The sequence below is a fragment of the Ceratotherium simum genome, chromosome 7 (genome assembly GCF_057802395.1).
Source record: "Ceratotherium simum simum isolate JZ-2026a chromosome 7, ASM5780239v1, whole genome shotgun sequence".
Taxonomy (NCBI): domain Eukaryota; kingdom Metazoa; phylum Chordata; class Mammalia; order Perissodactyla; family Rhinocerotidae; genus Ceratotherium; species Ceratotherium simum.
In genome coordinates this window covers 34,698,578-34,720,986 of record NC_141906.1, presented here as the reverse complement: position 1 = coordinate 34,720,986, position 22,409 = coordinate 34,698,578, and the positions used below count along the sequence as shown (strand labels likewise).

General features: G+C 48.7%; 1 protein-coding gene and 1 long non-coding RNA gene across 3 annotated transcripts in view; one reads left to right on the top strand and one right to left on the bottom strand.

The window, feature by feature from the left end:
• The window catches only part of TENM4 (teneurin transmembrane protein 4), a 404,318-nt gene extending 383,050 nt beyond the window's left edge, over window positions 1-21,268 (top strand). Inside the window, exons 26-30 of the mRNA XM_014790360.2 lie at window positions 665-900; window positions 4,532-4,828; window positions 6,287-7,901; window positions 12,913-13,055; window positions 15,730-21,268. Of these exons, the coding sequence (XP_014645846.2) occupies window positions 665-900; window positions 4,532-4,828; window positions 6,287-7,901; window positions 12,913-13,055; window positions 15,730-16,488 (3,050 nt within the window). The 3' untranslated portion in view covers window positions 16,489-21,268. The remainder of the gene's footprint in view (window positions 1-664; window positions 901-4,531; window positions 4,829-6,286; window positions 7,902-12,912; window positions 13,056-15,729) is intronic.
• LOC147916644 (uncharacterized) overlaps window positions 9,277-22,409 on the bottom strand; it is a 38,588-nt gene continuing 25,455 nt past the window's right edge. For both annotated transcript variants that reach the window (XR_015552697.1, XR_015552698.1), the window contains exons 4-5: window positions 11,827-11,895; window positions 9,277-9,782 (exon numbers count right to left, since the gene is read on the bottom strand). This is a non-coding gene — a long non-coding RNA (uncharacterized LOC147916644). The remainder of the gene's footprint in view (window positions 9,783-11,826; window positions 11,896-22,409) is intronic.

The following is a 22,409-nucleotide window of genomic DNA, read 5'->3' as shown; positions in this document are numbered from 1 at the left end:
CACAAGTTGTACAACCATCACCACTATCTAATTCCAGAAAATTTTTATCACGCCCAAAAAGAAACACCATACCCATTAGCAGTTTCCCCCTATTTCCCCTCTCCTCACTAATCTACTTTCTGTCTCTATGAATTGGCCTATTCTGGACATTTCATATAAATGGACTCACTTACACAATATGTGGCCCTTTGTGTCTGACTTCGTTCATTTAGCATAATGTTTAAAATATATTTATTTCCACTGTTACTTTAATTATGAAAAACTGGAAACAATCAGAATATCTATGTGAGGGTTGGTTAAATAAATTATAGTATTTCCATAAATGGAATACTATGCAGTCATTAAGGAGATTTATGAAAAATATTCAACAATGTAATACAATGATCAGTGAAAAACTCTATAAGCAACTATTTTAAACTATAAATGTATTAGGAAATATCCTAAAATGTAGGAATATACCAAAATATTTATAATAGTTTTCCTTGGGTAATGAGATTATGGATGATCTCTGTATATTTTCCCAGTTTTCTTCAATAATAACATATTGTTTCTATAGTCAGAAAAATAAACACATTTAAAAACCACACCACTGCCTCTGCTCTACACACTCTTCCTTCCTTCCTTGTCCCTTCTGAGCAGACTCTGTCCCTGTCCTCTCCCTCAGACCAGGTCCGGAACAGCTACTACATCGGGGCCGACGGCTCCCTGCGGCTGCTGCTGGCCAATGGCATGGAGGTGGCGCTGCAGACCGAGCCCCACCTGCTGGCCGGGACTGTCAACCCCACCGTGGGCAAGAGGAACGTCACGCTGCCCATCGACAACGGCCTCAACCTGGTGGAGTGGCGGCAGCGCAAGGAGCAGGCTCGGGGCCAGGTCACCGTCTTCGGGCGCCGGCTGCGGGTGAGCACAGGCCTCCAGGCAGGTCTCAGCCTCTGGAGGTGGCTGGGTCCTTGGGGCAAGGAGTGAGGAGAGTCTGGAGAACTGGGCTCTGTTCTTGAAACTGTCCCTGGGGGAGAAAGTTTTCCTGGACCCTCAGTTTCCTCATCTGCAAAGGGGGGAAAGTGAAGTAGGAACCACATGCAATGAGAGTCTCGTATGTCTTTTCAGTCATTACTCGTGGAAAGATCACTGGCTCTGCTGTTACTCAGGTATGAATTAGATTTCCAGCTTATATTATTCCCTGAATGAATTTGGGCAAATCTGTCATCTCTTAAAAACCTCGATTTCCTTAGCCCTAAAATGGGGAAGATAAAACCAATTTTACAAGTTGCTACAAAGATTAGAAAAAATATATAAAGTGACTCCTACAGAGCCTATAAGGAGACTCCTACCGAGTCTGGCACATAATGAGTGGTCAACAATAGCTACTCTTGTTGTTGTTACTGCTATTCTTTTTACTATTATTGTTATTATGATTACTAATATGTCCGAAAATTCAGTTTAGCTGTTTGGAACCTAAGTCACATTCTCCTCTTTTTCCAGGCAGTCATCCTTCCTAAGTCAGCAGAATGACCCCCACCATAGCTGTCATTGCCAGTGGCTTGGCATCTGTGGTCTGGCACTTCAGAGTGCTTTGCAGTATGTGGATGCCCTAAACCAGCCCTTTCTCTGCCTCACTCCCACGCTTCTGCAGAGTGTAGCCTCTGACCCAGGGCCCAATTACCCGGATTCTCTTCCCTCCAGCTTCAGAAAGGAAGGTAATGGGAAGAATGAAAGCAAAGGAACCAGCCCTGGCTTTCACACAGTGCATCCCAGACCAGGTGCTCTGCAGGGACTTACTGGGCTGAAGGGAGCCACAGAACTGAGCCAGGAGTTCCTGACTCCTAAAACCACAAGCATCCTCCTGCAACATGGCTGGGGCTGTCTTGAGCCCCCTGCCCTTCAGCAGAGAAAGTTCATTTAAGCCCCTCTTTGACACCTGGGGCAACCGAGGTCCAAAGAGAGGAGGGAGTTTTCTAGACTCACATAGCTGGATGGTGGTAAAGACTAGGAAATAGGCACCTTGTCTCTTAGTTTAATTCCCACAACAGATACAGAAACGTTAAGTGACTTATCCAGTATCACACAACCAGAGCCACAAAACCATGCTTCCTGTGTTTCCTCAACAGCCAAGAACTCTAGCAACAACCTAATGTGGGAAACAGCCTTCCACTAGTTCCTGAGCTGTCTTTGGTCTCTGTGGCTTGCCCCCATCTGCGGCCTCACTGAGCCCCTCATGCACATCTGAGGCAGTGTGCTAAATGGAAAGTTTGACCTGACTTTGATTCCTGCCTGGGCTTCGTGTGTAGCCTTGAGCAACTCATCTGAGCCTCAGGGTTCCTCTACAGAAACAAGATAATATATTCAAGCACCTAGCCCAGTGCGGGTAGACCCCAAGTGCTCATAAACGGCAGTGATTAGCGCTCTCAGGACTTCCTCTCTGCCGTGTGAACTGGACCAAAAGTTTCCCAGGCTTTAATTGGTCCCTATCCCCACCTGGGATTAATGGCGCTCCAGTCGGGTGGCCGCATCTCCACATCCTCCCAAAATAAATGGCCACCCACAGTGGCGGCGTGTGGAATTATAATGTTAGCCTGATGCGCCTCCCATAATGGAGCTCATTTTTTATACAACTGGGAACTTTTTTAATAAAGAAAGATGTAAAATAATCTCATTGCCGCCACTGCCGAGCACAGGAAGCATTAGGCAGTTCCCCAGTGAGCTGCTTAACTCAATTTTATTAATTTTGCCACAGAAGTATAGCTCCCCTTCACTAGGGGTCCTCCAGGGGATGAGGGGGCAGCTGGATGGGTGGCCTCACCTTGGGGGGAGTCACAGAGGACCTTCCAAAAAGATGCTTTTAAAAGGCCCCCGTCATTGTTAGTGGTGCAGACCCTGCACCTTCCTTTGCCCTCTCAGCAAAGAACACAGCTTCAGCCTCCAGCACCTCTGATTTTTCATGGGAATTGTCTGCCACACTGTTTTTGCTTCTGCAATTGTGTTTGATTACCCCTGGGAAGGCAAGCTTATTATAACCAGGCCATTCACAGCTAAAGTCATCTCAGCATCGTCATTATAAATCCTTATTTTCAAGGCTTTAGAATTTGTTTGGGGAGAAGAGAGAAACACACATGTCTCTACTTCCTCTGAGAATGACCGTGATCATTTGCTGTCATTTGATGGAAATAATTGCAATCATTAATTCAGTACCTCCTATGTGTCCTGCACTCTGCTAAGCAATTTACTTAGGTTTCTTCAATCCTCACAACAGCCCTGTTTTACAGAGGAGGCAATTGAGACTCAGAGAGGGAGAGACACTTGCCCAAGGTCACACAGAAAAGTTGGCCACAGAGTTGAGGCTGGAATTCTGGCCTTAATTCTAGACTCTTCTTTACCACACAGGGCCCCAGAGGGTCTTTCATTACCTCTGTCCACATGTGTGGTTTTGCATCACGTGACCTACGCTGTCTGCTTTCCTCTTGGGTCTTCCTTACTACTTGTCAAACTTAACCAGTGACTAATGGAAGAGTCAGAAAATGTGCCCAAATGCCCCGGAAGGCCAGGCACCAGCATTTTAGCTTCAGAGTACCTGGCAGCGTTTCAGGGGCAACCAGTGCCTAAGGGGTGGATCCAATATAGAAACAGGCCTCAGAAGTATATTTCTTTATTAAAATATGAAAAATCCTGACTTACTGCTACCCCTGTGGGAGCCCTGTATTTCTGACTCTGAAAGGAAATTGAATTATGAGCTGACCTAGCAGCCCAGGTAGAGATCATAAAAGGGGCTCCTGATCCTGGAGGCAGGAGCAAAATGTTCCAGAGCTAGGATTGTGTCCCCAGGCAGCCCACAGCCAGAGAGCCATCAGACACTCAAGCACACACGGCCTCCCAGGGCCTGAGGAAGAAGAAGGAGAAGATGGCTTGGGAGCTGATCAAGGTGACCAGGAAGCCCTAATTGTGGGGGCTAAGGGCAAGAGACACCCCAGGGGATAGAAATCCAAACTCCCAAGAAGGGTTGGACTCACTCAGAGGGCCAGTGAGCATTTGTTGGCACGTTGTGATGGTGAGAATAAATCCAGACTCTGTCACTCACCAGCCATGACATCTGGAGCACGACCCTTCACATCCCTGAGCTTTCAACTCCTCAGGGTCAAACACTAGCACAGTGCCTGACACATGATAAATGGGGTCAGGCATTGATTTGCTGGGCCCACTGGCCTCTCCCTTTTTAGGAGGGAGTCAAGAAGGATCTGCCTTTTTGTCTTCATTAGAAGAATCACATTAGGAAATGGTGTGGATCATCTTTAGTAACAGCTACTATTTTCTGAGCATCTGTATTGTCTTTATCCTCACAATAGCCCTATGTAATTGGCGTTATTATTCCCATTTTACAGATGAGGAAACGTCACAGAGCTGAAAAGTGACAGAGCCAGGACCCAAACCCTTGATTATTGACACCCACGACCTGGGTGCCTCCTCTACTCAGGAGCTTCTCAGACCAAAGTTCTCAACGTCCAGATTAACTTTCCCTGTCCTCCGCCCCCTTCTCCAGGTTCACAACCGGAACCTCCTGTCTCTGGACTTTGACCGTGTGACACGCACGGAGAAGATCTATGATGACCACCGCAAGTTCACCCTCCGGATCTTGTATGACCAGGCGGGGCGGCCCAGCCTCTGGTCACCCAGCAGCAGGCTGAATGGCGTCAACGTGACGTACTCCCCAGGGGGCCACATTGCCGGCATCCAGAGGGGCATCATGTCTGAGAGAATGGAATATGACCAGGCAGGTCGCATCACGTCCAGGATCTTTGCTGACGGGAAGACATGGAGCTACACGTACTTAGAGAAGGCAGGTGTCTGTCTCCCTCCATCTCTGGCCTTGCCATATAGAAAGCCAATCATTGTGGCTCAACCCATAGCCAGGCCCAGCCTGCTGACCTCGATGGATTAGATCTGACCCGTGTGGTCTCCAAAAGGAAATGTCAGGAAAATGTGCAACAGAGGGCCAGAGGGTCCTGAGGGGCATCTAGATGGATCATGGTGTTAGCGTGGCAAGTGAGGGTCATGGGGCAGGATCAGGTCATGGCGCCTGATCAAATGCAGCTGGGAACAGACTCAACCACTTACTGGACTTACGGAGCAGGACTCAGGGTCTGGAGCCAGGCAGGGGTCTGCTCCCAGGGCTAGGGCACACGGTGTGTTCTGGTCACAGAGGACAAGGCAGAAGCCCCCGGATCAGTACTTAGGCAGGAGGTACTTAATCCTGAGCTTTGAGTGCTGGGTGTGGCCTTGGTAAATTCCTTCTGCTTCAGGTCAGGATTCATTTCATCCGAGGGGCTAAGAATCAGAAAGGGCCTGAAATCAAAAGTTGGTCCCAAATAGGAGAAAATGGTAGCTTTGATACCTAGATATCTCTAGGCCTGTTACCTGCTGACTCATTCCTGAAACAGAGCCTGTACAGAGCCCCAGTTCTGGTACCCAGGTCCTTGCTTTGTTCCCTGCTCCTGGTCACCTGTTCAGGGCCCAGACTCTGCTTGCTCTGTGGTCAGTCTCCCCTAGCCTGTGCTGGGTGAGCGTCTCCAAGAGCAATGTTCAGTGGTGGTGCTATGGGAGACCTTGGAGGTCATCCAATCTACTGTAAACCAAACCTAGAGAGGGAAAGAACTTTCCGAGGGCCACACAGTGGTCTCTTGTGAGAAACCAGGTCCCCCCATTCCCATCACAGCTCACCCCACCCCAGGGTGGGCTTATGACCTATTACTACATAAACAATTGTGAAGAACCTTAATGCCCTTCTCAGACACAGTCTTTATCCTGTAGGCCACAGGGAGTCCACAGAAGTTGTTTAGCAGGCAATAGACATTGTCAGACTGTGTTTTAGGAAAATCATTCTTGCTTGAGTAGGAAGATTGATTTGAGAAAGAATATGGAGCAAGGAAACCAGGAAAGAGGCTCCTACAAATACTTTAGGCCAGTGCTCCCAACCTTTCTCACACCCCATCACACACTAAAATCATCATTTTTGTACCAAAGGGGCAATCAGATAAGGCTGTTCACCATAAGAAGGCAACTGGCCTGAGTGCTCTGGGGCCCCAGGCCCTGCCAGGGCCAAGGGCTGAGAGAAATCCTTATCTTAGCACATCTGTTCCCCATTGCAGTATCCTATGGCACATTGGCTGGAAAGCTCGAGTTTGGGAGAACCACCAGTTTCCTTGGCCTTTCATTCCTTTCCTATAAGTCTTGGGCACTCAGACCTACCCTTCCTCCCACCACCCTCCTCTCACTCTTGGTTCTCCTTTCCCTCCAGTCCATGGTGCTGCTCCTCCACAGCCAGAGGCAGTATATCTTTGAGTTCGACAAGAACGACCGTCTGTCTTCTGTGACGATGCCCAACGTGGCCCGGCAGACACTGGAGACCATTCGCTCAGTGGGCTACTACAGGAATATCTACCAGCCCCCTGAGGGCAATGCCTCAGTCATCCAGGACTTCACTGAGGATGGGCACCTCCTCCACACCTTCTACCTGGGCACTGGCCGCAGGGTGATATACAAGTATGGCAAGCTGTCGAAGCTAGCCGAGATGCTGTACGACACCACCAAGGTGAGCTTCACTTATGATGAGACAGCGGGCATGCTGAAGACCATCAACCTGCAGAATGAGGGCTTTACCTGCACCATCCGCTACCGTCAAATTGGGCCCCTGATCGACCGCCAGATCTTCCGCTTCACCGAGGAAGGCATGGTCAATGCTCGTTTTGACTACAACTATGACAACAGTTTCCGGGTGACCAGCATGCAGGCCGTGATCAACGAGACCCCGCTGCCCATCGATCTCTATCGCTATGACGATGTATCAGGCAAGACAGAGCAGTTCGGGAAATTTGGTGTCATCTACTATGACATTAACCAGATCATCACCACGGCGGTCATGACCCACACCAAGCACTTTGACGCATATGGCCGGATGAAGGAAGTGCAGTATGAGATTTTCCGCTCGCTCATGTACTGGATGACCGTCCAGTATGATAACATGGGGCGAGTAGTGAAGAAGGAGCTGAAGGTGGGACCCTATGCCAACACCACCCGCTACTCTTATGAGTACGACGCTGACGGCCAGCTGCAGACGGTCTCCATCAATGACAAGCCACTCTGGCGATACAGCTATGACCTCAATGGGAACCTGCACTTACTGAGCCCTGGGAACAGTGCCCGGCTCACCCCACTAAGGTACGACCTCCGCGACCGCATCACTAGGCTGGGTGATGTGCAATACAAGATGGACGAGGATGGCTTCCTGAGGCAGCGCGGCAGTGATGTCTTTGAGTACAACTCAGCTGGCCTGCTCATCAAGGCCTACAACCGAGCTGGTGGCTGGAGCGTCAGGTACCGCTACGATGGCCTGGGGCGGCGGGTGTCCAGCAAGAGCAGCCACAGCCACCACCTGCAGTTCTTCTATGCAGACCTGACCAACCCCACCAAGGTCACCCACCTCTATAACCACTCCAGCTCTGAGATCACATCCCTCTACTACGACCTGCAAGGACACCTTTTTGCCATGGAGCTGAGCAGTGGTGATGAGTTTTACATAGCTTGTGACAACATTGGGACTCCTCTTGCTGTCTTCAGTGGAACAGGCTTGATGATCAAGCAGATCCTGTACACAGCCTATGGGGAGATCTACATGGACACCAACCCCAACTTCCAGATCATCATTGGCTACCATGGTGGCCTCTATGATCCACTCACCAAGCTCGTCCACATGGGGCGACGGGATTATGATGTGCTGGCTGGTCGCTGGACTAGCCCAGACCATGAGTTGTGGAAGCATCTTAGTAGCAGCAACATCATGCCTTTTAATCTCTATATGTTTAAAAACAACAACCCCATCAGCAACTCTCAGGACATCAAGTGCTTCATGACAGGTGAGGATCGGGGCTCATTCAGAGGGCAGGACCCACTATTGTTCTGGTCATCTCACAGGACAGTCTTCCTTGAGAATGCTGATATAGGGTAATGGGAAACATTGACTTTCTCTTGGAGCAGCATTTTCCAAAATATATTTGAAGAAACACTCATTCAGAGAAGTGCTCTGGAAAAACTGGGTCTGGGATCAAATCAATTTGACAGGGCAACCACCATTCTTAAATTTTTAGAATATATTTCACCTTATGAAAGGCTCTAAGAAGTCCTGTAGTAAAGAGAACTGTTTAATAGATTTACCCACTATTTCTCAAACTTATTTGACCATGAAACCCTAATATCTCACTGGGCGCATCCCTTGGAATGCACTTTGGGAGTTTCTGACCCAGAATTAAGGCTGGCTATGAGCCCCTGATAAGTTAGGTGAAGGTATGGCTAATAATAATAATAATTCAGTTCTCTTATTCGGGATGAAGTAATGGAAAATTCAGACTTCGGAGACAGACAGAACTAGGTGAAGGAAAGCTATGATGGTCACAAAAATTACTTAACTTCCCTAAATTCCAGTTTCCTGATCTATAAATTGAAGTTGGAATACCTACCCCGATTCTGGTACATTAAATATGCATACTGTAAATCCTAGAGCAACCACTAAAAAATAAAACAAAGGCATAGCTAATTAGTCAATAGTGGAGATAAAATGAAGACTAAAAAAATATTCAATCCAAAGAGAGTGGGAAAAAGAGGAGGGAAAGGAGCAAAGAACAGTTGGACAAATAGGAAAAAGAGAAAATACTTACCTGGTAGGATGGTTGCAAGGGTGAAATGAGATATATTTGATAACCTGCCTAGCACAGTGGTGGCTCCTGTTGGTTCCCTTTCCTCTACCCTGTGATTTAAAAAGTGGGCTTTGCTTTCCACTACTCTGAAACCAACTTGAGTATAAAGTGTCCCATAGGTCACACATGCCAGAAATGTCTCCAGCAGCCGCAGTCTTCCCAGAAAGCAGCCACTCCCAGGCTAGCCACAGAAGACCTCAAGAGTCAGAGCAGCTGTGGGGATTCAGGTCTGGATAAAGCCAGCACTTTTTATAGAAGAGAGTTTGTGGTGGGCAAAAACTGGGCATATCCCAACTTGCAAACCCAGTAGTCGCCCCCTCTTTTGTCCTGTGACACAATCCTCCTGCCCCCTATTTTAAGGCAGTTTCATTCATTTAACAAGGGCCTCTTCTGTGCAGCCACTGTTTTAGGCACTGAGCATAGAAAGATGGTCCCTGCCCTCCAGGAATTCACACTGCAAGAGGGGAGACAGACAATTGCTGTCCAGTGTGGGGGGCCCATGATGGTTTGTACTGATGGCCATTGAAACACAGGAGGCACAACTGGCTCTGCCCAGGGAGCAGCTGATATTTGAAACCCGCTTATGAGAGGACATTCATCAGGTGATGGGGAGAAAGGCAATCTGGGGAGAGGGGACTATACATGCAAAGGTTTAGAGAGGGCAACATGTGCAGCTCACATGAGTGCCCCTTAGGGACATGGCCCCCAAATTTGGTGACGCAGTCTGGACCCTGTTTCTGCAGACAGCAATTGGAGGAGTCCTCTTTCAGGGAAGAATTCCAGGTGGTCATGTTGAAAGCAGGAGTGGGGAAGAAGGGAGAGCACAGTGGTGGGCAGGTGTGATGCAAACATACCTGGGGCCTGTGGATGCGCAGGGATATCCCAACAAGGTTTCACAGCATTCACCACGCTCAACTTGCCACCAGCCCTAGAAAAGCTTAGCAGATTGAGAGGACATTTCCATTACATCTGTCTGCATTAAGCACGCCGCCTGCCTCACCCTCCAATGAGTTTCCTGTGAGATGTCTTGGCAGGTTACTGTAGCTGAAAAAAAATGGTGCAAAAAAACATTTTACTACCAAAAACCAAGATACTACTAATTCTCACTAAATCTTGCCTTTTAGCTTCCACTTGGGCTACATGCAACCTCATTCACATCCAGCAACAACAATAAAAGGAGCATCTTTTTTTCTAAAAATCTCAAGAGTCTTGAGATATACTCCAATTGGATAGGCTTAGGTCACATGACAACCCCTGACCCAATCACTATGGCTGGGGAGATAGAAGACACTGATTGGCTTAGCCTAGGTCACATGCTCCATTGCTGAACCCTTAGGTGCAGTCAGCTTCCCTAAACCTCCAGGGATACCCCAAAAAGGAAGAGTAAGAAGGCAGAATGGATGCTAGGAAGGCAACCAAAAAATGTCCACCACAGATCCATCGGATACACTGTGGCATGTAACCCTCCCTGGAAGCCTGTGAGATGGGGATTACTGACCCCATTTACAGAGGAGGAAAGTGAGGATCAGAGAGAACTAAGTGGCAAGGCTGGGTTAGAACTCTGTTCTGACTCCAAACTCCTCATTCTTGGATTCAAATCCACTTTGTAAAGTGCAAGGCTGTGCACACGTGAAAGGGGTTATTATTCTTCATCATTGTCCCAGACGGCCACACTGAAGTCGGAGACAGATGGGTAAGAGGAGCTTTTTAACTTGAGGGAACTGTCTACCTCTAATGTCATAAGAAGGAATAGTAAAATTCCCAGCTCTTCAGAAGAGCGCCATAGAAAAAACCAATGAATAAATCAATTTTCAGCATTTTTCCTAAAGGCATAATGAAAGTGTCCCACCTTCCATCACTTATAATTAAGGCCCAGCCCTCTTTTCAGCCCCCTGGTTTCCTGGGAATTTGCGGTATTCCTGATAGAAGCTTTCCTTTGCAACTACAGATTCAGAGGCAAGTTCTAAGCCTGAGGCAAAATAGCTTTGTAGGGTTTTTTCTTCCCCCCTGTTCTGTTTGTTTTGTTTTCCCAAAGAACCATCTGCCAAGATTCATAGAGTCGGAGATTCTTAGAAACTCGGTGAGGAAAGGAACTTTGGAGAAAAGCTGGTCCAAGTGCCTCATGTTACAAATGAGGAAATGGAGGTCCAGGGACGTGGAGGCAGGGGTTTGAGGAAACACAGAAAACTTTCTATGAGCCAGGAACCCAGTTGGATGCTTTAAAATACATTAAATCCAATCATTTATGTAATAAACTTAGAACAGTTCCTGCTACATGATGGCTGCCCCAAAGTGGTAACAACATTCATATTCTTCTCTATGACGGGGTGAAAACCATTTCTACCATCAATTTGCACATAAGGAGACTGAACCTCAGAGAAGTTAAGGAAACTGTCCAAGTTTACAGTTTGCAAGTTGGAGAAGCAGAGTCTGGACCTGGGTTTTGTGCTGCCTCACCATGCTCCTTCCCTTATATGATCTTTCTAGAAGTAGAGCCTAGGTTTTCTAGCTTCCCTTTCTACCATCCCCTCCACCTCAGCGCCTCCAGGTTTCACATCCAAGAGAGGGGCTCTGGGACATCTAAAATGCAAAAAAATAAAGGCAGACATGAGGTTCTTGAATGGGAAGGCAACATGGGATGCGGTGGTGACAGGGACACAGTCATTGACCCCCAAAGGACACTCCCATCACTGGGATGAACTCAATGGGGGTAGGGGAAGACAATTCTGCCAGTGCTTGGACTCTAAACAGGACCTCCCTGACCAGGTATCTGTCTCCTTTGGAAGAAGCCAAAAGCAGGCCCACAGCCCGGAGTTGCTGGCTCTGAGGCTCAACTCCAAATCCTGCCTTCCCCAGAGTTTAGACTCTGAGTCTCTCGGGTCAACAACTGCTTTGGCATCTTCAGCTGCCTCTTCCCAAGAAAGGCTGAGCCATGCTGGGAGACAAGCTGTCCGTCTCTCTCCTATAGGCCCCAAATCACCTCCTACCTATCCCAGGCTCTTCCTGCCCCAGCCACAATTTTCCTTTCTGGTTCTTTCTCTGCCTTGCTGAACTACTGTCTGGTGATGTGAAGACTCCCTGCACTTACCTCCCCTCTCCAGGCTTTGCTTTGTACAATGCTCTTTGCCTGAAGTGCCCCCTTCTTCTCCATCGAAGCCTGAAAAAATTTACACAGGTTTCAATGTCTGGCTTAAATGCCACCTTCTTCATGAAGACTAGTCAGCCTGTCCAACTGAAAGACTTCTGCCCTCCTCTCGTCTTTGTTCTGTGTCCAAGTTATCCATGCCCGTGTCTCATCTCCCGTTCAGGGTCCTGACTGTGCAAGGTAAGGGTCTGTAGGACACAGTACGGGGCACATAAACCACATTCAGCAACAGTGGACCAAGTGACTGATGGCACACCTTCCACCCTCTTTCTTTTCATTATGTCCCAGCTTCCTGATTCCGTTCTTCAAGGAGCCAAATGCTCATGGCAAAATCCCACCTGTCCCTATACCTAATTTTTATAATTAGTAACCCCCAAGGAATGTTATAAAATCAGTAAATCCCATGCCTATGGGGCTAGATCCTGAAGCCCAATGTAAAAACTGGAAAATGAAGGCACAGGGAGATTAAGTGACTTCCTTGAGCTCTCAGAGTAAATAAAAGGCAGGATGGGGGGCGGGGGAACAAACTCCTTGATTTTTCATAGAGGCCATCTCCATGCCCTAAGGCACTTTGGCCCTGAGGCTCTAATCTCTGTAAAGAGGATTGGGAGAGGAGGGAGAGTTTGTTTCTTAAGTGAATTTTCTCTTTGAAAGTCACTCAGTAAAATCTTTCCTGTGGGGGTGGTAGTCCTCTGCAAGAGTTTCCTACTGGTGTTGGGGGTGGATGTGGAAGTCTTCATCCATCAACAGCTGCCCCCCAGGATGAAGCTGAAGATTCGGGGGTTGAAGTGACAGTAAAAAGGGGAGTCTGGAAACCTGGGTTCTATTTAAGTTACATCTATCTCAGATAAATACCTAGGAGGGGGACGCTGGCTCCCAAGAGGATGTCCAGCTTTAATAGCATGAAATAGCTTTCCGCTCCACATCCCCGCCCCCACCTGCAGCCTAACTCTAGGCTGCTTTATTGGGATATGTCACATCTGAGGTCTACTTACTCCATGGGGATATTTCTGCTTCTCTCCCACCCAGATGTCAACAGCTGGCTCCTCACCTTTGGATTCCAGCTGCACAATGTGATTCCTGGCTATCCCAAGCCAGACATGGATGCCATGGAACCATCCTACGAGCTCGTCCACACACAGATGAAAACTCAGGAGTGGGACAACAGCAAGGTAATTCCCGCACATGGCTGCCCACCCCTCGGGCCATTTGGACATTACAGGAGTGGGTCCCGCCAACTTTTCGTGAAAGCTTGGGCCGATGATGAAAACCAGTGTGCGTCCACAGTGCCTGCCAGAAACCTTTCAGCAAATACTTAGTAACCCTACCACTGGCAAGCCACTGTGGACCCAGCTGGAACAGCACACAGACCCTCACGAGCTATATTAAGGAGTTTTGTATGTTACAGAGTTTGGAGTTCCACAAAAACAATGAGCCTTTGTCACTACACAGAACAAAAGTGCAAGGAGGGAAGGTGTGTTCTAAATTACAAATGTGACATTTTCTGAGCACTTCAATGTACCTGGCCTTCTATGAGGTATTCTACATAAGTTAACTCACAAATATCCCCTGGCATTATTGTTCTCATTTTACAGATTAAATACCTGAGGCTTGCCACACAGCGGGGAAGGGGTAGAGATGGAATTCAAACCCAGATCTGTCTGTAGGTACTCCAACAAATGGTGCTTTCTCTTGTCTTCCTTTTATGACCCAGTTTCAAAGACTCATCGAATTATATAGCCATAAAGGTCCTTAACAACAGTCTCATCCCTCCCCTTCACTTCAGCCATCCATTTGCTCATTTCTTCCCACTTCCCCAAGCCCCCATTTATAATATCTGTACTAGCAGCGGGTTCTTCCAGACCCCATGCTGCACACAGTGAATGCAGCAAGGAATCAGGCAGAGACCAGGCCTCCAAGGGCATCCCAGTCCAGGGGGAAAACAGACTGAGGAGGGAAGCAGGGTTGCAGATGGCATGCTGCTGGTGGTCGGAAACTTAGACATCCATGTCTCTGACTCCAACCTGATTTGGCCTTAGCTTAGCTGTCTCCTCCCCTAGACTCTGGAGAATGTGATTCTGCGCCTCGCTGCTCTAGCGGCTCCCTGTATTTCCCTCGTTCAAAGCATGCATCACACTGTATTTTCATTCTTGTTTTCTTTCCTGTATCCCCACTAGACTGTGAGCTCCAAGAGGGCAAGTCCTGGGTCTTATTTGGTACCCAGCATATCGCCTAGCGCATAGTAGGTGCATGGAAAACCTTTGTTGGATGAACAAATGGTTGAAAGAAGTAAACAATCCTGTGTGTCAGGCATTTTCCCCATTTTACAGATGAGGAGACCAGGGTTCAGAGAGAAACTTGCCCAAGGTCGCTGAGCTGGAAAGTGGCAGAAGGCGATGAGAACCCAAATCTGTCTGGCCATAAAGCCTGTCCTCCTTCTGCTGCTCTCAGCTGCCCTGGCCCTGTCCCTCTGCCCCTCTCCAGTCCTCACTATCCCTCCAGGCCTGCACAGATGCCCACAGCAATGGCTGTTCCCAGGGCTGATTCCAGCAGCTCAGCTCTTCCCCCACCACCCGGTTCCCTTCTCCACTCTGCAGAGCCCCAGTCTCTGACGGCCTGTTTGCCAACCTCGCCTGTCAATGAATTATTGATTTCTGCCTTTGGCAAGCATTGGAGATCTTTGTTGTTGAGCACTCCAGCTTTCGTGAAACTCCAGGAAATAATTGTTCACAGACAGGGTTCTATTAATTATAAAGAGGACTTAATTTCAGTGAGAAGCCGATGGGCCTGTTTCTAAAGCCATTTCCCTGAGTTGCTGATAAGGCGCTGGAGCCCACCTGAACGTGGCTTCGCTGAGCTCCCCGAGCCCTGAGAGGGACGGGTAGACAGTATGCCAAGGAGACACTGCCTAACCTGTCCCCCAAAGCAGCCAAGAGCAGGGGCATCTGAGGAGCCTCCAGGAAGCACTGTGGGGGCAGAGGCCCCCCTTGAAAATCATTTATAAACATGGCAGAGAGCAATAAGGCAGGGTGAGAGGGTTTATACAAATCACTACTTTTCATCTTGCTAAGCCTTCTAGACAAGAATGTGTTTCTTGCCGTTCCTCCATCTAACATCACCCCCTCAGCCTTCAAGTCCCAACTCAAGCATGAGCCTGTCCTTGAACCCACCTTCTCCACCTCACTCCTCCACCTTCAGGCTGAGATATTCTGACCTTGTTTGCTCCCCCTCCTCCAGCAGCCCTTGAAACTGAGCCTCTAGAATCAGACAGACCTGGGTTTGAATATAGGCTTGAATACTCACTAGTTGTATGACTGTGGGCCAGTTAAAACTTCTTTGAGGCTTAGCTTCCTTAGATGTAAAATCAGAATAACAACAGTACCTACTATATAAAGTTATTGTTATCAAATGAGATAATGAATGCTAATTATGTAGCTCAAAGACCAAGAAATGTTAGCTACAGCTATTACGATTACTTCTCTTAGACCACCAGTTATCACATTTGATCATCGTTATTTGTTGTCACATCTATCTTTCTTACTGAATGATGAGTTCTTCCAGGGCAAGGATGATGTCTGATTCATTATAGTATCTCCAGTGCCTAGAAAGGGACTTGGCACAGAGTAGATGCTCCCTGAACCGTTTCTGAATGGAAGGATGGGTGAATGGGTGGGTGAAGGATGGCCAGATGTCCTAGTGGTCAGCAGTAGAGCTGGATGCTACAGGTTAATAAATATGTCTAGATTTGACTTAGTTATATAAGCCAATTCTCCAGTCTCTCGGGGTTTTTCCCCCTTTGTCTCACTTTCCCTCTGTTTCTCTTCTCTCCCCCGCCTCCCTCATCAGTCTATCCTCGGGGTACAGTGTGAAGTGCAGAAGCAGCTCAAGGCCTTCGTCACCCTAGAACGTTTCGACCAGCTCTATGGCTCCACAATCACCAGCTGCCAGCAGGCCCTAGAGACAAAGAAGTTTGCATCCAGTGGCTCAGTCTTTGGCAAGGGGGTCAAGTTTGCCTTGAAGGATGGCCGAGTGACCACAGACATCATCAGTGTGGCCAACGAGGATGGGCGGAGGGTTGCTGCCATCTTGAACAACGCCCACTACCTAGAGAACCTGCACTTCACCATTGACGGGGTGGACACCCACTACTTTGTGAAACCAGGGCCTTCAGAAGGCGACCTGGCCATCCTGGGCCTCAGTGGGGGGCGGCGAACTCTGGAGAATGGGGTCAACGTCACCGTGTCCCAGATCAACACGATGCTCAATGGCAGGACTAGACGCTACACAGACATCCAGCTCCAGTACGGGGCCCTGTGCTTGAACACCCGCTACGGGACGACGTTGGACGAGGAGAAGGCACGGGTGCTGGAGCTGGCCCGGCAGAGAGCCGTGCGCCAGGCGTGGGCCCGCGAGCAGCAGCGACTGCGGGAAGGGGAGGAAGGCCTGCGGGCCTGGACAGAGGGGGAGAAGCAGCAGGCACTGAACACAGGGCGAGTTCAAGGCTACGATGGCTTCTTCGTGATCTCCGTCGAGCAGTACCCAGAACTGTCAGACAGCGCCAACAACATCCACTTCATGAGACAGAGCGAGATGGGCCGAAGGTGACAGAGAGGACCACGGCCTGGACTTCTTGCCAAAGACAGCTACTCTTTTGTGGCCGCGCACCTGACTGTGTTGTACTTTAAAAAAAATCCTTTTTTTAATAAGTGCAGAAAACAAACAAACAAAGATACTGGTTGCATTGTAACTCATGCAACATCCTTTTTTTTAAGAAAAGAAAAACACAGATTTGGCCTTCACACGTTTTTTGCAAAGAACAGAAGGTATTTTTTTTCCGTAGTGTGAACACAATGAAAACTCTATTGTCTTTTGTTCCCTTTTTCCTCAAGGAATTTTCCTTGTTGTTTGGGGTACACTTCTCCTCTCTGAGACGCATCTCCTGGGGTGTGTCCTTGTCTGTCCTTAGGTACCTAGTGTGATGTGAGACATGAGTGTCTGTGCTAACTTGTCTCATGTGCAACCCTTTCTTCCATGGGGGTCGGGCAGGAGTGAGGGGTGCGGAGAGTGATGGGCCAGTATCAAACTTTCGAGGGGGCCTGGAAGGAGGGTCTGCAGGACCTGAGGATTTTGGCTGAGCTCCCACAGATGAGTGGTGGCTTTTTACTGTGTTCCATGCCTCCAGAGGACCACAGATGACTTCGTCTTGCTCTGGGGAATTTCATGATGTCATTCAGCACCTTTTTCAAGCTGCCCCAAACTCCTGTCCAAGCTTTATGTTTTGATGCTAAATGAAACCCCCTACCCCTTTTGCAAATCCTGTGTAATTGTCAGTGCCACCCCCATGCTGGGATGGAGAAGGTGTCTCCCAGGTCCTTTCCCCCAGTCTGGTAATAGAACATCCTGGGGCTAAGAGCCCAATCCTTCCCAAGAGGCAGAGGCACCCAGGATGTCTGTGGTTGGTTGGTCCTCCCATGATGTTCCTTATTCATCACCTCCTCTCTCCCAAAGTCAGATGTGAGAACCAGCACTGCATGGCAAGCCCTCATTGTGGAAACCATGTCCAGGGAGGGGAAGGCCACCCATGGCAAAAGGATGGCAGAGGTGGCAAGGGTACCAGCCTGCCTTCCCAGGTGAAGCCCTCTCCCCATGACTTTGGGTATCTTCCCTCCACTGCTCAGCTGCCACCACTGAGAAATAGGAGTGTGGAGAGAGGTGCTTGGTGGCCTTTGATTCTGGAAAGATGCTTAAAAAAAAGTCAGCCAAAGAGAGGAAGACATGAGCCAAGCATCCTTCTAACCAGCTCCTGAAGGCTCCTCTGCCTCCCACATACGGGCTAATTGCGGAGCTGGGACGCAGCAGGATAGGCTTTCAGGAAATTCCTTCTGTGAAGTTCTTCTAAAACAGCTTCCCCTCTGGAGGAGGCCAACCAGGGTTTTAAAGAAAAATTAAGGAGAAAGGAGGAAAGAGCTAATTTGGTGCAGCCTGAAAGTGTCATCCAACCCCATCAGGACTGGGGGCAGTTCCTGAGGCTGGTGCCCATGGATCTAGGAGGCCAGGCTACCACTGTCCCTGCGAAGACCTATGCCTGAGGTCATTGGGAAGAGGTGTAAGCCCTCTCAGGAGCAGGTACAACCCACACCTGGAGGGCATGCCCAGAGAGAGGCAGCAGCCACAGGCCGGCGGAAGCATTGAGGGGAAAGGAGAGGGGCAGCAAGAGCCTGGAGCTCCTTGCTCCTGGTTCCTGTGCCTAATTACCATCGTCATTACCACTCACAGGAGGCTCTGAGGGACAAGGAGGGGAAGCCAAATGCTTCCTTTTGAGCTGGGCTTCTTAGAAAATGGGACTTTTATGGGTTACATTTACATTAAGTGTGGAAAATGAATTCTGAGTCTGAGCTATTCCCCGTGGAAACCTTGTTGGACTGATAAGCTCATGGCACCTTTATAGCCTTACAGAGTCTTCAGAATATTACACGAGTTAATGAAACCAAGAAGGTCTCTTACTGCATGAGAATTGGAGCAGCGTGTAGTCTGGGTTCTGCCTTGCAGAGGAAAGTATCCAGAGCTTCTCGGGAGAGGAGGTTTCGCCTTACGTCATCCCACTGGGATTAGAAGATGTGTTTCGCTAAGTGCTCTTCTTGTTTCCAAAAAAAGTCTCGCTGCTGCAACAGCGCTCCTTGGCCCATCTGTCCACTGGTCCCAGTGCCTCTGGGTCCAGAGCTCCAATGAGTCAGATGCAGTGCTCCTTGGGCCCACTGTGCACGGTGGGAGCTGGGGTGGGCTCCCATCCAGCAGGATCGTTCTTAGATGAGATGGAAAACAGTTTGGCCTGAAGAACACAAGTTTTTTATCCAAAATAGACTTACGCCTCTCAGACTGTACTCTTGATATAAGGGGTCTTTGGGCAAAGCTCTCCTGCCCGTTGGCCTAGTTGATCAGTTCCATCCTGGCTGCCTGACATCAGTCAAGACCTGCTGGGGACATCTACTTGGAGGTCAGAGACAGCATGAGGGCCAAGGGAATCATCTCCCTGCACCTCTTGCACCCTCTGCCCCTCCACCACTCCCCCACCAAAGTAATAGTGTAGACTTTTAAAGATCAAAAACACCGAGAATTGTTGAACGTTCCTTTTCTTTAAACGAATGATGTTATACTTTTTCTGGGCAACACACCACCAAGGAGGCCCAGCTTCTGTGCGGGGAAAAGTTGAAGCACCCCCAAGCTTTAGAGAAAGGATCTCAGGTGTGGGGTAGGCAGCACTCTGCACCTCAGTTTCACTTCAGTGCTGTTGCCATTGGAGACGGTGCTTCTGGCCTTGGCACTTTTGAGTTGGTTTCCATTCGGGCTGGCAGATGACTCAGTGCCTCCCCTCGCAGTCTGTCCTCCTGTTCAGACCAGCAGTCCCAATCTCACAGCAAAAGTGGGTGTTAAGGCATAAGCTAGAGTTGCCTGTGCCTGCTGAGTGGCCTCTAGGCATCAAATCCTTTCCTTGAGGGCACCTGCCCTTTGGGCACTAACCAACCAAAATATGTCCACTCCTTGGAGTGACCAGCACCCCCTCCCTGGCCCAGGTCCATGATTCTGCAGGATGTCGGCTTCTGACCCTAGAAAAAGGTTTATTTGGGAAGAGTTCCTGCCTTCTTCCCTACCCTACACAGCTACCATCAGCCCCTCATCCTCAGCCCCTCTGCCATCACCTTAAATAGGACTTGAGTTGATTCCCCAGCTTTGTTTTTATAGGATGAGATTTTGTTTTCACCCACCCTTCAGCTAGACAATGTTGGAGGGCAGCGCTATGATGACAGGAAGAGAGGAAGTAACTCCACAGCACATGACAACCTCTGTCGGCCCCTGATGCTTATCTCAGAACTGTTGGCGAGAACTAACCCACGGAACAGACCAGTGCCTGATTTCTACCCGGGGATGGAGGATTTGAAACAATCCCTAAGATATTGACCAGAGCATGAGAAAGGCCAGAGGGTATGCTTTTATATAATCAGGATGGGGTGGGGCTGGGAGCAGAAAGTGACGGTGAGACAAGGAAGGTGAGTGAGTGTCTCACTGGGCAGTGTTTTTATAGACACATAACAAGGAATCAGATTTATTTTAAAAAAAAAGTAAAAGACCTTTTCAACTGTGACTTTTAAGTACCGCCTTTATAGATGGTAGGGGTCTCCATCATGCAAAGATGAGGCTTTCGATGTGAAATCTTGGAATGCAGTTCCAGAGCTGCAGCCTTGCATTTGTGGTAGCCATGTGGTGAGGGTAGTGATGCTGACCTTGGTGCCCAGGAGGAGGGAGCTTGCCAGGCCTCAGCAGTGTCCCCAGCTTTGGGGTTTGATCTCCCAGTGCTCAAAGTCAAATCTATTCTCCATTGACTGCAGCCACCAAACCCAGGCTGTGATTTCTAGTCCTGAACTGGGGCCGCCTCCTGAGGGGCCCCAGAAAGAACCCATTCTCTTCTTTCTCTTGGGATCCTTGTTAGGACTAAACGCCTGCAATTTAAGGCTCATAATTCCCAGCTAGGTTTATACACTTGTCTATATTTTATTGGAGGAGAGGCAATTAAAAGAAAGAACTCTGTAGTTCAAGGCCCTTTCATTTAACCTTCAAAAAACAGCAAACTCATTTTAAAGACTCATTGCTCAGGTGATAGAAACTTTATCCTCTCCAACCTTTACATTCTCAAAAACCAGCCTTGTATACTTGACTGCCCCAGACAGCAGTGAGCTCTTAGGTTTCATCATGAATGTGGAAGATCAGAGTCGGGGGAGGCCTGGGTGGGGCCAATGTTGGGTTTCTTACCCTCTCTGGAATGCCAAAGGCATGATACTGGGCGACCTCTTGGTCCCCAAGAACACGTGATTGATTCTGAGGGCAAACTGCCAATGGAGAGCCAACCTTCGTGCAGGCTCAGCTACCCCGGCAGAAGCTGAGTCACAGATGTCTGGTGGTGCCCGGCAGCCCTGGATTCACCCAACACCAGAATCCCACTTTTCTAAACCTGCCTGTTTTTGAAGACTTCTGAACCCGCAGCTTTGGCAAAAGGACTCTCCAAGCTGCCTCTGGACGACCAACACTGGAGACTCTGGCCTTACCATGTGGAACTAGTTTTCCTGAAGTCTGGAACTAATTTTGAGAAGTTTTTTTCTCAACACTTTTGTGTTTCTAACACTGTATTCTTGACTGTGTAAATACCGACAAGGCTGTAAATAAATGCAGATGTAGATACCTTCTAGAAAAAAAAAAAAGGCATAAAAACAAAACCAGAAGTGATCCTGTGTAGCCTTCGTTGACAAATAAAAGAATATTTTGTGTTTAAATGTGTTTGGTGGCCTGTGATTGGCGAGTAGGGGCTGCCTGGGCCTGTCTCTGAGTTTGCACCTGTAGATGCTGCTGTTCTCAGGATGACCTGCAAGACTCAGGTCCTCGGCCCCAAAGTCCCTCTTAAGCCCTCCAGGTGACATCTGTCATGGAGAGGCATTTCCAGAGGCCACGAAGATCCTGGGGTTTAGCCTCACGAATGTCAAAGCACCTCTGACATCAGCTGTGCCCTGCTGCTCCCCAAGGCCACGTCCCAGCTGCTGTCCTCACTGGCCTCGGGGACAGACTCCAAGGAGAGGGACAGCCTGACACTGCCCTGAAAAGAGAGCCACTGGGCCCAGAGTTGTCCCCTATGCCACCGCATACTAGGTGGGGTGTCACTGGTTGCACTTTTAAAAATAAATGAATGCATATTCATCATACAAATTATTATAATCACATAACAACTTGGAAAAAAAGGAAGGAAGAAGATTCCTTTAACATTTTTTTTTCTTCTGTGTGTTCTTAACGTATCTTTTTTAAAAAAAAATTCTGAGGTCGTGTAATCACAGCATGCAGGTAATTTTTCACCCTGCTTTTCTCACTTAACCTCATATTTAACCTCTCAGCTCTAGAAGTCAGGGATGACAGCTGGTCACTTAGGAAAGTACACTTGCTAAGCCCAGCTCCCCGGTGTGAATGGCAAACCTTAGGAAAATTCACATAACTGAGGACAGGAGTACGAGCAGAGGGCTCATGGCTCTCCCGTTAGCCTCAGGACTGCCCGCCACCAGGCCTGTAGGGAAGGAGCTTCAAGCTCCAGGCCTCTTCCTTCTACCCAGGCAATCATGGGCTCTCCAGGCACCACTGCCCAGACTGTCATCACTCCTCTGTGGTGCCACAGGGCACCTGCAGGGGTAGAAAAAAACTGCTTTTGGAGTCTGGCCAAATTGGGTGCAGAATTTGGCTCTAGCACTTACTGTGTGATCTCAGGCAAGTCATTTAAGCCCTCCTCGCAGCAGTCTTCCATCTGTAATCAGGGTGTGATGATGCATACGCCTCCTAGTTACTGCTCAAATCACCTTAAAGGAGAGGGTGTGTCATGTCGCACGTTGCTCAGAGCACAACAGGCCCTCACCCATGTAAGTTAGGTTTTCTGCCTCCACCTCCCTCCCCAGCCCACCAGCTTCCTTCCAAGGTCTGGTGCTCTTTCCCCTACACCA